Raw genomic sequence first — 15,783 nt, 5'->3', positions numbered from 1 at the left:
AGTGTAAAATGGTGGGTGCTACTATTATGTACAAAGTATACAATAGTGTGTACTATTAGTGTGTACAAAGTATACCATAGTGTGTACCTTTCACATGTACAAAGTATACAATAGTGTGTACTGTTAGTGTGTACAAATATAAAAAAGTGTGTGCTATTAATGTGTACAAAGTATAAAATAGTGTGTACCTTTCACATGTACAAAGTATACAATAGTGTGTACTATTAGTGTGTACAAAGTATACAATAGTGTGTACCTTTCACATGTGCAAAGTATACAATAGTGTGTACCTTTCACATGTACAAAGTATACAATAGTGTGTACTATCAGTGTGTACAAATATAAAAAAGTGTGTGCTATTAATGTGTACACAGTATAAAATAGTGTGTACTATTAGTGTGTATAAAGCACAAAATAGTATGTACTATTATAGTGTACAAAGAATAAAATAGTGTGTAGTAATAGGGTTTACAAAGTATAGAATAGTGTGTAGTATTAGTGTGTACAAAGTATAAAATAGTGTGTATTATAAGCATGTATAAAGTGTAAAATAGTGTGTGCTATTAGTGTGTACAAAGTATAAAATAGTGTGTACTATTAGCATGTACTAAGTATCAAATAGTGTGTATTATTAACATGTTAATGTGTGCTAATAGTGTGTACAAAGTATTAGTGTGTGAAATGAGATGAAATATGATTGATGTTATGAATATTTCTGGGTGACGTGACAGCGATGAATGTGATTCAGGGTGCAGAAACTAGCAGGAGACTGCAGGCAGGAGGACTATCGACTATAAACTAGCAGGAGACTGCAGGCAGGAGGACTATCGACTATAAACTAGCAGGAGACTGCGTGCGGGAGGACTATCGACTATAAACTAGCAGGAGACTGCGTGCGGGAGGACTATCGACTATAAACTAGCAGGAGACTGCATGCGGGAGGACTATCGACTATAAACTAGCAGGAGACTGCGTGCGGGAGGACTATTGACTATAAACTAGCAGGAGACTGCGTGCGGGAGGACTATCGACTATAAACTAGCAGGAGACTGCGTGCGGGAGGACTATCGACTATAAACTAGCAGGAGACTGCGTGCGGGAGGACTATCGACTATAAACTAGCAGGAGACTGCGTGCGGGAGGACTATCGACTATAAACTAGCAGGAGACTGCGTGCAAGAGGACTATCGACTATAAACTAGCAGGAGACTGCGTGCGGGAGGACTATCGACTATAAACTAGCAGGAGACTGCGTGCAGGAGGACTATCGACTATAAACTAGCAGGAGTCAGCGTGCGGGAGGACTATCGACTATAAACTAGCAGGAGACTGCATGCGGGAGGACTATCGACTATAAACTAGCAGGAGACTGCATGCGGGAGGACTATCGACTATAAACTAGCAGGAGACTGCATGCGGGAGGACTATCGACTATAAACTAGCAGGAGACTGCGTGCGGGAGGACTATTGACTATAAACTAGCAGGAGACTGCGTGCGGGAGGACTATCGACTATAAACTAGCAGGAGACTGCGTGCGGGAGGACTATCGACTATAAACTAGCAGGAGACTGCGTCCGGGAGGACTATCGACTATAAACTAGCAGGAGACTGCAGGCAGGAGGACTATCGACTATAAACTAGCAGGAGACTGCGTCCGGGAGGACTATCGACTATAAACTAGCAGGAGACTGCGTGCAGGAGGACTATCGACTATAAACTAGCAGGAGACTGCGTGCGGGAGGACTATCGACTATAAACTAGCAGGAGACTGCGTGCGGGAGGACTATCGACTATAAACTAGCAGGAGACTGCGTGCGGGAGGACTATCGACTATAAACTAGCAGGAGTCAGCGTGCGGGAGGACTATCGACTATAAACTAGCAGGAGACTGCGTGCGGGAGGACTATCGACTATAAACTAGCAGGAGACTGCGTGCGGGAGGCCTATCGACTATAAACTAGCAGGAGACTGCGTGCGGGAGGACTATCGACTATAAACTAGCAGGAGACTGCATGCGGGAGGACTATCGACTATAAACTAGTAGGAGACTGCGTGCGGGAGGACTATCGACTATAAACTAGTAGGAGACTGCGTGCGGGAGGACTATCGACTATAAACTAGCAGGAGACTGCGTGCAAGAGGACTATCGACTATAAACTAGCAGGAGACTGCGTGCGGGAGGACTATCGACTATAAACTAGCAGGAGACTGCGTGCGGGAGGACTATCGACTATAAACTAGCAGGAGACTGCGTGCAAGAGGACTATCGACTATAAACTAGCAGGAGACTGCGTGCGGGAGGACTATCGACTATAAACTAGCAGGAGACTGCGTGCGGGAGGACTATCGACTATAAACTAGCAGGAGACTGCGTGCGGGAGGACTATCGACTATAAACTAGCAGGAGACTGCGTGCGGGAGGACTATCGACTATAAACTAGCAGGAGACTGCGTGCGGGAGGACTATCGACTATAAACTAGCAGGAGACTGCGTGCGGGAGGACTATCGACTATAAACTAGCAGGAGACTGCGTGCGGGAGGACTATCGACTATAAACTAGCAGGAGACTGCGTGCGGGAGGACTATCGACTATAAACTAGCAGGAGACTGCGTGCGGGAGGACTATCGACTATAAACTAGCAGGAGACTGCGTGCGGGAGGACTATCGACTATAAACTAGCAGGAGACTGCGTGCGGGAGGACTATCGACTATAAACTAGCAGGAGACTGCGTGCGGGAGGACTATCGACTATAAACTAGCAGGAGACTGCGTGCGGGAGGACTATCGACTATAAAGAAAGACAAAAACCCACCAAGGCACGTGTGCAGCGTGACACATGCCAAACCATCACCAACACATTTGGAAATGCACAAAAACTTCGACTACGTGGGAACAAACTTGGTTGAAAGTCTGGGACAGAAAACAGCAAACCGGCCCCAGGTGGCTCTAAGAAGCGAAGACTCAACTGAAAACAGGTGTGCTGGCAGACAAAATAAAGCTGCTGCAGTACATTCAAACAGGAAGTGGAACTACAAAACAATTGCACAGGAAGGGAACTCAACATTTAATATGAAAAACTCCAAATCAGGCACAGCCCAGGTGTAACAAGCCTTGACAGAATGCCCTGCTAAAAATACAGATTCCAAAGGTTCTAGGAAAAACAGGATAAGTCAAGGGAGGACAAGGCGGTGGGTCAGCTGGCCATGTGTCTTTGCAGCCAGCGGGGAAGAGAACGATGGCGACGGAAAGTAGACGGCAGCTGGCAAGACGGGTGTCTACAGAAGCGAAAGGTGACTGGCTGACAAGCAGGCAGACGCCAGCACTAGCAATGCACCGGCAGCCACCATGGGCGGGTCCTGGCGTGGAGAGCATCCATGTTCTTAGCCTGCGTGCAGGCGCCAGACCAGCGCCTCCACAGCAAGCGAAGAGGCTGAGCTGCGGCAGGCTGCTGGGCTGGAGGTCCAGCTTTATTGGCTGCTGGGCTGGTCACGTCGTCGGAAGACTTACTGGAGACAGAGCTGGAGGCGGGGCAGGAAGCAGTGTCTAGCTAGTGGCATGTGTAGATCCACTGAAGTTGCTAGGGGTGTCTGCAGAGCTGGAGCAGCAGGCGAATGGTCTGCAGGTTGAGCAAGAACAGCCTGGCTGGATGTAGGACAGGCAGTGGTGGCCGTGCGGGAGGTGGCAGCCTGGCTGGACGTAGGACTTGGGGCTGTGGCCATGCGGGAGGTGGCAGCCTGGCTGGGCGGTAGACTGGGGACGGTGGCCATGCGGGAGGTGGCAGCCTGGCTGGGTGTAGGACTGAGGGTGGTGGCCATGCGGGAGGTGGCAGCCTGGCTGGGTGTAGGACTGAGGGTGGTGGCCATGCGGGAGGTGGCAGCCTGGCTGGACGTAGGACTTGGGGCTGTGGCCATGCGGGAGGTGGCAGCCTGGCTGGGTGTAGGACTGGGGGTGGTGGCCATGCGGGAGGTGGCAGCCTGGCTGGACGTAGGACTTGGGGCTGTGGCCATGCGGGAGGTGGCAGCCTGGCTGGGCGGTAGACTGGGGACGGTGGCCATGCGGGAGGGGGCATCCTGGCTGGATGTAGGACTAGGGACGGTGGCCATGCGGGAGGTGGAAGCCTGGCTAACGTAGGACTGGGGGTGGTGGCCATGCGGGAGGTGGCAGCAGGCTAACGTAGGACTGGGGGTGGTGGCCATGCGGGAGGTGGCAGCCTGGCTAACGTAGGACTGGGGGTGGTGGCCATGCGGGAGGTGGCAGCAGGCTAACGTAGGACTGGGGGTGGTGGCCATGCGGGAGGTGGCAGCAGGCTAACGTAGGACTGAGGGTGGTGGCCATGCGGGAGGTGGCAGCCTGGCTGGATGTAGGAATGAGGGTGGTGGCCATGCGGGAGGTGGCAGCCTGGCTAACGTAGGACTGGGGGTGGTGGCCATGCGGGAGGTGGCAGCCTGGCTAACGTAGGACTGAGGGTGGTGGCCATGCGGGAGGTGGCAGCAGGCTAACGTAGGACTGGGGGTGGTGGCCATGCGGGAGGTGGCAGCCTGGCTGGGCATAGGACTGGGGACGGTGGCCATGCGGGAAGTGGCAGCCTGGCTAACGTAGGACTGAGGGTGGTGGCCATGCGGGAAGTGGCAGCCTGGCTGGGCGGTAGACTGGGGACGGTGGCCATGCGGGAGGTGGCAGCGTCGCTAACGTAGGACTGAGGGTGGTGGCCATGCGGGAGGTGGCAGCAGGCTAACGTAGGACTGGGGGTGGTGGCCATGCGGGAGGTGGCAGCCTGGCTGGGCATAGGACTGGGGACGGTGGCCATGCGGGAGGTGGCAGCCTGGCTAACGTAGGACTGAGGGTGGTGGCCATGCGGGAGGTGGCAGCCTGGCTAACGTAGGACTGAGACTGGTGGCCATGCGAGAGGTGGAAGCCTGGCTGGGCGGTAGACTGGGGACGGTGGCCATGCGGGAGGTGGCAGCGTCGCTAACGTAGGACTGAGGGTGGTGGCCATGCGGGAGGTGGCAGCCTGGCTGGGCATAGGACTGGGGGTGGTGGCCATGTGGGAGGTGGCAGCCTGGCTGGGCGTAGGACTGAGGGTGGTGGCCATGTGGGTGGTAATGCCCCCCCTCAGAAAGTGGATTTATGATGCTCTCCCCCACTAATGGAGCAAGAGTAACAGGAAGGAGGAGGAATGTCCGGAGGGGGGTTCTTATGGTTATTGGCGGGAAAACAGGAACAGGAGGTTGAAGAGGAGGAATAGAGGACATGCAGGAGCCTGAATCTTAGTGAGGTGGAACGTCAAAGAGGGGGGGGGGGTCTTCAGTTTTGGGAAGATGGCAAGTCACTGTGAGAACTGCATGAACCTTGGACAACTGGGCTTGATGGACTGTTTTGAAAAATGTCCCTGGATGTGGCCCCCGCCCCGCCAGTGGGTCTGTAGGAGCCTGACTAGAAAGGTCTTGCGGCGTGACGTCATCCGCCTCTTCAGTGCTAGCTAGGGCGACATTGGCTAGTAGTCCAGGTCCTGGATGGAGAGGCCAAGTAGTCAACCCTCCTTGGAGAAGAAGGTGCGGCGTCAGAGACCCCCGCCGGAGGGCCTTGTGACAAAGCTGCAAACAGGAAGTGGTACTAGAAAAGAAGTGTGCAAGACAGGAAGTCAACATTAAACATGGGAAAACACCAAGAAAGTCAAAAGAAGAAGGCCTGGTGGAGTCGATGATGAAATATTGTGATATAATTATGATTTCAGGAGGAGGTGGAGGTGACGGCGACCTTCAAGCAGGTGAAGGTGCAGCTGGTGGAGCAGAACTTTGACCCAAGTCGGGTTTCTGATCCACTCTTCATCCTGGATGACAAGCACAAGACTTATCTTCCTCTCACTCACAACCTCTACACCGCCGTCGTATCGGGACAGATCAAACTATAAACAATAACAAACATGTCAACAATATCAAACTATAAACAATAACAAACATGTCAACAATATCAAACTATAAACAATAACAAACATGTCAACAATATCAAACTATAACAAACATGTCAACAATATCAAACTATAAACAATAACAAACATGTCAACAATATCAAACTATAAACAATAACAAACATGTCAACAATATCAAACTATAAACAATAACAAACATGTCAACAATATCAAACTATAAACAATAACAAACATGTCAACAATATGAAACTAGAAACAATAACAAACATGTCAACTATATGAAGCTAGAAACAATAACAAACCTGTCAACTATATGAAGCTAGAAACAATAACAAACATGTCAACAATATGAAACTAGAAACAATACCAAACATGTCAACTATATGAAGCTAGAAACAATAACAAACCTGTGAACAATATCAAACTATAAACAATAACAAACATGTCAACAATATGAAACTAAACAATAACAAACATGTCAACAATATGAAACTAGAAACAATAACAAACATGTCAACAATATGAAACTATAAACTATAACAAACATGTCTACAATTTGAAACTATAAACAATAACAAACATGTCAACAATATGGAACTAGAAACAATAACAAACATGTCAACAATATGAAACTAAACAATAACAAACATGTCAACAATATCAAACTGGAAACAATAACCAACATGTCAACAATATCAAACTATAAACAATAACAAACATGTCAACAATATGAAACTATAAACAATAACAAACATGTCAACAATATGAAACTAGAAACAATAACAAACATGTCAACAATATGAAACTAAACAATAACAAACATGTCAACAATATGAAACTAGAAACAATAACAAACATGTCAACAATATGAAACTATAAACAATAACAAGCATGTCAACAATATCAAACTATAAACTATAACAAACATGTCAACAATTTGAAACTATAAACAATAACAAACATGTCAACAATATGGAACTAGAAACAATAACAAACATGTCAACAATATGAAACTAAACAATAACAAACATGTCAACAATATCAAACTAGAAACAATAACCAAAATGTCAACAATATCAAACTATAAACAATAACAAACATGTCAACAATATGAAACTATAAACAATAACAAACATGTCAACAATATGAAACTATAAAGAATAACAAACATGTCGACAATATGAAGCTAAACAATAACAAACATGTCAACAATATGAAACTAGAAACAATAACAAACATGTCAACAATATGAAACTATAAACAATAACAAACATGTCAACAATATGGAACTAGAAACAATAACAAACATGTCAACAATATGAAACTAAACAATAACAAACATGTCAACAATATCAAACTAGAAACAATAACCAACATGTCAACAATATCAAACTATAAACAATAACAAACATGTCAACAATATGAAACTATAAACAATAACAAACATGTCAACAATATGAAACTATAAAGAATAACAAACATGTCGACAATATGAAGCTAAACAATAACAAACATGTCAACAATATGAAACTAGAAACAATAACAAACATGTCAACAATATGAAACTATAAACTATAACAAACATGTCAACAATATCAAACTATAAACAATAACAAACATGTCAACAATTTGAAACTATAAACAATAACAAACATGTCAACAATATGGAACTAGAAACAATAACAAACATGTCAACAATATGAAACTAAACAATAACAAACATGTCAACAATATGAAACTAGAAACAATAACAAACATGTCAACAATATGAAACTAAACAATAACAAACATGTCAACAATATCAAACTAAACAATAACAAACGTGTCAACAATATGAAACTAAACAATAACAAACATGTCAACAATATGAAACTAAACAATAACAAACATGTCAACAATATGAAACTAAACAATAACAAACATGTCAACAATATGAAACTAAACAATAACAAACATGTCAACAATATGAAGCTAGAAACAATAACAAACATGTCAACAATATGAAACTAGAAACAATAACAAACACGTCAACAACATGAAACTAAAGAATAACCAACATGTCAACAATATGAAACTAAACAATAACAAACATGTCAACAATATGAAACTAAACAATAACAAACATGTCAACAATATGAAACTAGAAACAATAACAAACATGTCAACAATATGAAACTATAAACAATAACAAACATGTCAACAATATGAAACTAAACAATAACAAACATGTCAACAATATGAAACTAGAAACAATAACAAACATGTCAACAATATCAAACTATAAACAATAACAAACATGTCAACAATATCAAACTATAAACAATAACAAACATGTCAACAATATGAAACTAAACAATATCAAACATGTCAACAATATGAAACTATAAACAATATTAAACATGTCAACAATTTGAAACTATAAACAATAACAAACATGTCAACAATACGAAGCTAGGAACAATAACAAACATGTCAGCAATATGAAACTAAACAATAACAAACATGTCAACAATATGAAACTATAAACAATATTAAACATGTCAACAATTTGAAACTATAAACAATAACAAACATGTCAACAATACGAAGCTAGGAACAATAACAAACATGTCAGCAATATGAAACTAAACAATAACAAACATGTCAACAATATGAAACTATAAACAATAACCAACATGTCAACAATATGAAACTAGAAACAATAACAAACATGTCAACAATATGAAACTAAACAATAACAAACATGTCAACAACTGTAGAAAATAGCAAGCAGTAAATGGAAATAAGCATTTATTTTCAGCTTGGTCGTGCATTGTTTATTAATTATTGTTTACTTACTTGTCTTATTATAATTGTCTCAATAATTGTCTAGTTAATTGTTTTCTTAATTGTCTCATTATGGTCTCACTAATTGTCTTACAAATTGTCTAGTTAATTTTCTTATTGTCTCAAAATGGGAGCCATGACCTCCCTGCTTGGCACTCAGCATCAAGGCCTGGAATCGGGGGTTAAATCCCCAAAAATGATTCCCAGGCGCGGCCACCGCTGCTGCTCACTACTCCCCTCACCTCCCAGGGGGTGATCAAGGGTGATGGGTCAAATGCAGAGAATAATTTCGCCACATCTAGTGTGTGTGTGTGTGTGTGTGTGTGTGTGTGTGTGTGTGTGTGTGTGTGTGTGTGTGTGTGTGTGTGTGTGTGTGTGTGTGTGTGTGTGTGTGTGTGTGTGTGTGAGACTGTCAGTGGTACTTTAACTTCAAAAATGAAGAGTTTGTGTGATATTGTAATAACATGTGACATATGATACATGATGTACAAACCCCGTTTCCATATGAGTTAGGAAGTTGTGTAAATATAAACAGAATACAATGATTTGCAAATCCTTTTCAAGCCATATTCAGTTGAATATGCTACAAAGACAACATATTTCATGTTCAAACTCATAAACTTGATTTTTTTTTGCAAATAATAATTCACTTAGAATTTCATGGCTGCAACACGTGCCAAAGTAGTTGGGAAAGGGCATGTTCACCACTGTGTTACATCACCTTTTCTTTTAACAACACTCAATAAACGTTTGGGAACTGAGGAAACTAATTGTTGAAGCTTTGAAAGTGGAATTCTTTCCCATTCTTGTTTTATGTAGAGCTTCAGTCCTTCAACAGCCCGGGGTCTCCGCTGTCCTATTTTACACTTCATAATGTGCCACACATTTTCCATGGGAGACAGGTCTGGACTGCAGGCGGGCCAGGAAAGTACCTGCACTCTTTTACTACGAAGCCACGCTGTTGTAACACGTGGCTTGGCATTGTCTTGCTCAAATAAGCAGGGGCGTCCATGAAAAAGACGGCGCTTAGATGGCAGCATATGTTGTTCCAAAAGCCTTATGTACCTTTCAGCATTAATGGTGCCTTCACAGATGTGTAAGTTACCCATGCCTTGGGCACTAATGCACCCCCATACCATCACACATGCTGGCTTTTACACTTTGCGTGGATAACAGTCTGGATGGTTCGCTTCCCCTTTGGTCCGGATGACACCATGTCGAATATTTCCAAAAAACTATTTGAAATGTGGACTCGTCAGACCACAAAACACTTTTCCACTTTGCATCAGTCCATCTTAGATGAATTTGGATCCAGAGAAGCCAGCAGCGTTTCTGGATGTTGTTGATAAATGGCTTTGGCTTTGCATAGTAGAGCTTTAACTTGCACTTACAGATATAGCTACAAACTGTATTTAGTGACAGTGGTTTTCTGAAGTGTACTGAGCCTATGTGGTGATATCCTTTAGAGATTGATGTGGGTTTTTGATACAGTGCCGTCTGAGGGATGGAAGGTCACGGTCATTCAATGTTGGTTTCCGGCCATGCCGCTTACGTGGAGTGATTTCTCCAGATTCTCTGAACCTTTTGATGATATTATGGAGCGTAGATGTTGAAATCCCTAAATTTTTTGCAATGTCACTTTGAGAAAGGTTGTTCTTAAACTGTTTGACTATTTGCTCACACAGTTGTGGACAAAGGGGTGTACCTCGCCCCATCCTTTCTTGTGAAAGACTGAGCATTTTTTGCGAAGCTGCTTTTATAGCCAATCATGGCACCCACCTGTTCCCAATTAGCCTGCACACCAGTGGGATGTTCCAAATAAGTGCTTGATGAGCATTCCTCAACTTTATCAGTATTTTTTTGCCACCTTTCCCAACTTCTTTGTCACGTGTTGCTGGCATCAAATTCTAAAGTTAATGATTATTTGCACAAAAAAAAATGTTTGAGTTTGAACATGAAATATGTTGTCTTTGTAGCATATTCAACTGAATATGGCTTGAAAAGGATTTGCAAATCATTGTATTCCGTTTATATTTACATCTAACACAATTTCCCAACTCATATGGAAACGTTTTTTTTTTAATGATATATGACATGATATAAGATGACAACACAATACGCACAACATATGTTTGGAAAACTTGCATGTACTTCATAAATTGACATACTGTATATATATTTGCTATATGTGTATAAATATATTCTATCCTACAATGTACTATATATATTCAATATAAGTGTATAAATATATTCCAGCATACATTTGTGAATGTTTACTGTAATGAAGGCATGTACATAAATACATCAATCAATAACTGGCATGTGATTTTCTGTTCTTGGTGTTAAATGACGTCATTTTCAAGTTGATTTGAAGGAGAACAAATGTAATGACATAAATGCCCACAAGGTGGCGACAAGGACAAATCATCATCCTACTTCATGTTTTCAACTTTTTTTTATTACAGATGATTAACAAGTATTGCACTTTTCCTCCAAGATAGATTTATATTTATTTCGGACCAAATATGTACATTAATCCTGAGTTGTACTTCATAATGTACATGTATGTACAAACCCCAAAAGCTGTGAAGTTGTCACGTTGTGTAAATGCTAAATAAAAAGAGAATACAACAAATCCTTTTCAACTTATATTCATTTGAATAGACTGCAAAGACAAGATATTTCATGTCCACACTGACAAACTTTCTTCTTTTTTGCAAATATTAGCTTATTTGGAATTTGATGGCTGCAGCATGATTCAAAAAAGCTGGCACAGGCGGCAAAAAAAAGAGTGAGAAAGTTGAGGAATGTTCATCCAAGACTTATTTGGAACATCCCACAGGTGAACAGGCTAATTGGGAACAGGTGGGTGCCATGATTGGCTATAAAAGCAGCTTCCATGAAATGCTCACTCATTCACAAACAAGGACGGGGTGAGGGTCACTACTTTGTCAACAAATGCCTGAGCAAATTGTTTAAGAACATTTGTCAAGCAACTATTGCAAGGAATTTAGGGATCTCACCATCTACGCTCCGTAATATCATCAAAAGGTTCAGAGAATGTGGAGAAATCACTGCACGTAAGCCATGATAGTATGCACCTTGGATCCCTCAGGCGCTACTGTCACATCTGTGTGTAAAGGATATCACCACATGGGCTCAGGAACACTTCAGAAAACCACTGTCAGTAACTACAGTTGGTCGCTACATCTGTAAGTGCAAGTTAAAACCCTATTATGCAAAGCCAAAGACCTTTATCAACAACACCCAGAAACACTTCGCGGGGCCCGAGCTCATCCAAGATGAAAAGTGTCCATCCATCCATTCATCCATCCATTTCCTACCGTTTGTCCCTTTTGGGGTTCCGGGGGGTCGCTGGAGCCAATCTCAGCTGCGTTTCGGGCGGAAAGCAGTGTACACCCTGGACAAGTCGCCACCTCACCATAGCGCTGGTTTGACGAGTCCACATTTCAAATTGTTTTTGGAAAATGTTGGATGTTGTGTCCTCCGGACTAAAGAGGGAAAGAACCATGGAGACTGTAGTAGGGTGAAAGTGTCCTAGGCAGCATGTGTGATGGTATGGGGGTGTATTAGTGATTGTTGTAGGGTGAAAGTGTTCTAGGCAGCATGTGTGATGGTATGGGGGTGTATTAGTGGTTGTTGTAGGGTGAAAGTGTTCTAGGCAGCATGTGTGATGGTATGGGGGTGTATTAGTGGTTGTTGTAGGGTGAAAGTGTTCTGGGCAGCATGTGTGATGGTATGGGGGTGTATTAGTGATTGTTGTAGGGTGAAAGTGTTCTAGGCAGCATGTGTGATGGTATGGGGGTGTATTGGTGATTGTTGTAGGGTGAAAGTGTCCTAGGCAGCATGTGTGATGGTATGGGGGTGTATTAGTGATTGTTGTAGGGTGAAAGTTGTCTAGGCAGCATGTGTGATGGTATGGGGGTGTATTGGTGATTGTTGTAGGGTGAAAGTGTTCTAGGCAGCATGTGTGATGGTATGGGGGTGTATTAGTGGTTGTTGTAGGGTGAAAGTGTTCTAGGCAGCATGTGTGATGGTATGGGGGTGTATTAGTGATTGTTGTAGGGTGAAAGTGTTCTAGGCAGCATGTGTGATGGTATGGGGGTGTATTAGTGGTTGTTGTAGGGTGAAAGTGTTCTGGGCAGCATGTGTGATGGTATGGGGGTGTATTAGTGATTGTTGTAGGGTGAAAGTGTTCTAGGCAGCATGTGTGATGGTATGGGGGTGTATTAGTGGTTGTTGTAGGGTGAAAGTGTTCTAGGCAGCATGTGTGATGGTATGGGGGTGTATTAGTGGTTGTTGTAGGGTGAAAGTGTTCTGGGCAGCATGTGTGATGGTATGGGGGTGTATTAGTGATTGTTGTAGGGTGAAAGTGTCCTAGGCAGCATGTGTGATGGTATGGGGGTGTATTGGTGATTGTTGTAGGGTGAAAGTGTCCTAGGCAGCATGTGTGATGGTATGGGGGTGTATTAGTGATTGTTGTAGGGTGAAAGTGTTCTAGGCAGCATGTGTGATGGTATGGGGGTGTATTGGTGATTGTTGTAGGGTGAAAGTGTACTAGGCAGCATGTGTGATGGTATGGGGGTGTATTAGTGGTTGTTGTAGGGTGAAAGTGTTCTGGGCAGCATGTGTGATGGTATGGGGGTGTATTAGTGGTTGTTGTAGGGTGAAAGTGTTCTAGGCAGCATGTGTGATGGTATGGGGGTGTATTAGTGGTTGTTGTAGGGTGAAAGTGTTCTGGGCAGCATGTGTGATGGTATGGGGGTGTATTAGTGATTGTTGTAGGGTGAAAGTGTTCTAGGCAGCATGTGTGATGGTATGGGGGTGTATTAGTGGTTGTTGTAGGGTGAAAGTGTTCTAGGCAGCATGTGTGATGGTATGGGGGTGTATTAGTGATTGTTGTAGGGTGAAAGTGTTCTAGGCAGCATGTGTGATGGTATGGGGGTGTATTAGTGGTTGTTGTAGGGTGAAAGTGTTCTGGGCAGCATGTGTGATGGTATGGGGGTGTATTAGTGATTGTTGTAGGGTGAAAGTGTTCTAGGCAGCATGTGTGATGGTATGGGGGTGTATTAGTGGTTGTTGTAGGGTGAAAGTGTTCTAGGCAGCATGTGTGATGGTATGGGGGTGTATTAGTGATTGTTGTAGGGTGAAAGTGTTCTAGGCAGCATGTGTGATGGTATGGGGGTGTATTAGTGGTTGTTGTAGGGTGAAAGTGTTCTAGGCAGCATGTGTGATGGTATGGGGGTGTATTAGTGATTGTTGTAGGGTGAAAGTGTTCTAGGCAGCATGTGTGATGGTATGGGGGTGTATTGGTGATTGTTGTAGGGTGAAAGTGTTCTAGGCAGCATGTGTGATGGTATGGGGGTGTATTAGTGGTTGTTGTAGGGTGAAAGTGTTCTGGGCAGCATGTGTGATGGTATGGGGGTGTATTAGTGATTGTTGTAGGGTGAAAGTGTCCTAGGCAGCATGTGTGATGGTATGGGGGTGTATTAGTGGTTGTTGTAGGGTGAAAGTGTTCTAGGCAGCATGTGTGATGGTATGGGGGTGTATTAGTGGTTGTTGTAGGGTGAAAGTGTTCTAGGCAGCATGTGTGATGGTATGGGGGTGTATTAGTGGTTGTTGTAGGGTGAAAGTGTTCTAGGCAGCATGTGTGATGGTATGGGGGTGTATTAGTGGTTGTTGTAGGGTGAAAGTGTTCTAGGCAGCATGTGTGATGGTATGGGGGTGTATTAGTGGTTGTTGTAGGGTGAAAGTGTTCTAGGCAGCATGTGTGATGGTATGGGGGTGTATTAGTGATTGTTGTAGGGTGAAAGTGTTCTAGGCAGCATGTGTGATGGTATGGGGGTGTATTAGTGGTTGTTGTAGGGTGAAAGTGTTCTAGGCAGCATGTGTGATGGTATGTGGGTGTATTAGTGATTGTTGTAGGGTGAAAGTGTTCTAGGCAGCATGTGTGATGGTATGGGGGTGTATTAGTGATTGTTGTAGGGTGAAAGTGTTCTAGGCAGCATGTGTGATGGTATGGGGGTGTATTAGTGGTTGTTGTAGGGTGAAAGTGTTCTAGGCAGCATGTGTGATGGTATGGGGGTGTATTAGTGATTGTTGTAGGGTGAAAGTGTTCTAGGCAGCATGTGTGATGGTATGGGGGTGTATTAGTGATTGTTGTAGGGTGAAAGTGTTCTAGGCAGCATGTGTGATGGTATGGGGGTGTATTGGTGATTGTTGTAGGGTGAAAGTGTTCTAGGCAGCATGTGTGATGGTATGTGGGTGTATTAGTGGTTGTTGTAGGGTGAAAGTGTTCTAGGCAGCATGTGTGATGGTATGGGGGTGTATTAGTGATTGTTGTAGGGTGAAAGTGTTCTAGGCAGCATGTGTGATGGTATGGGGGTGTATTAGTGGTTGTTGTAGGGTGAAAGTGTTCTAGGCAGCATGTGTGATGGTATGGGGGTGTATTAGTGGTTGTTGTAGGGTGAAAGTGTTCTGGGCAGCATGTGTGATGGTATGGGGGTGTATTAGTGATTGTTGTAGGGTGAAAGTGTTCTAGGCAGCATGTGTGATGGTATGGGGGTGTATTGGTGATTGTTGTAGGGTGAAAGTGTCCTAGGCAGCATGTGTGATGGTATGGGGGTGTATTAGTGATTGTTGTAGGGTGAAAGTTGTCTAGGCAGCATGTGTGATGGTATGGGGGTGTATTGGTGATTGTTGTAGGGTGAAAGTGTTCTAGGCAGCATGTGTGATGGTATGGGGGTGTATTAGTGGTTGTTGTAGGGTGAAAGTGTTCTAGGCAGCATGTGTGATGGTATGGGGGTGTATTAGTGGTTGTTGTAGGGTGAAAGTGTTCTAGGCAGCATGTGTGATGGTATGGGGGTGTATTAGTGGTTGTTGTAGGGTGAAAGTGTTCTAGGCAGCATGTGTGATGGTATGGGGGTGTATTAGTGGTTGTTGTAGGGTGAAAGTGTTCTAGGCAGCATGTGTGATGGTATGGGGGTGTATTAGTGGTTGTTGTA

General features: G+C 43.7%; 1 protein-coding gene across 1 annotated transcript in view; it reads left to right on the top strand.

The window, feature by feature from the left end:
• The window catches only part of LOC133543199 (long-chain fatty acid transport protein 2-like), a 44,044-nt gene extending 35,380 nt beyond the window's left edge, over positions 1–8,664 (top strand). Inside the window, exon 10 of the mRNA XM_061887716.1 lies at positions 5,738–8,664. Within this exon, the coding sequence (XP_061743700.1) occupies positions 5,738–5,914 (177 nt within the window). The 3' untranslated portion in view covers positions 5,915–8,664. The remainder of the gene's footprint in view (positions 1–5,737) is intronic.
• Positions 8,665–15,783: the final 7,119 nt, after the last annotated feature.

Source organism: Nerophis ophidion, linkage group LG25 (genome assembly GCF_033978795.1).
Source record: "Nerophis ophidion isolate RoL-2023_Sa linkage group LG25, RoL_Noph_v1.0, whole genome shotgun sequence".
Classification (NCBI taxonomy): Eukaryota; Metazoa; Chordata; class Actinopteri; order Syngnathiformes; family Syngnathidae; genus Nerophis; species Nerophis ophidion.
The sequence above is the reverse complement of the archived record's forward strand: the minus strand, read 5'-3'. Positions and strand labels throughout refer to the sequence as shown.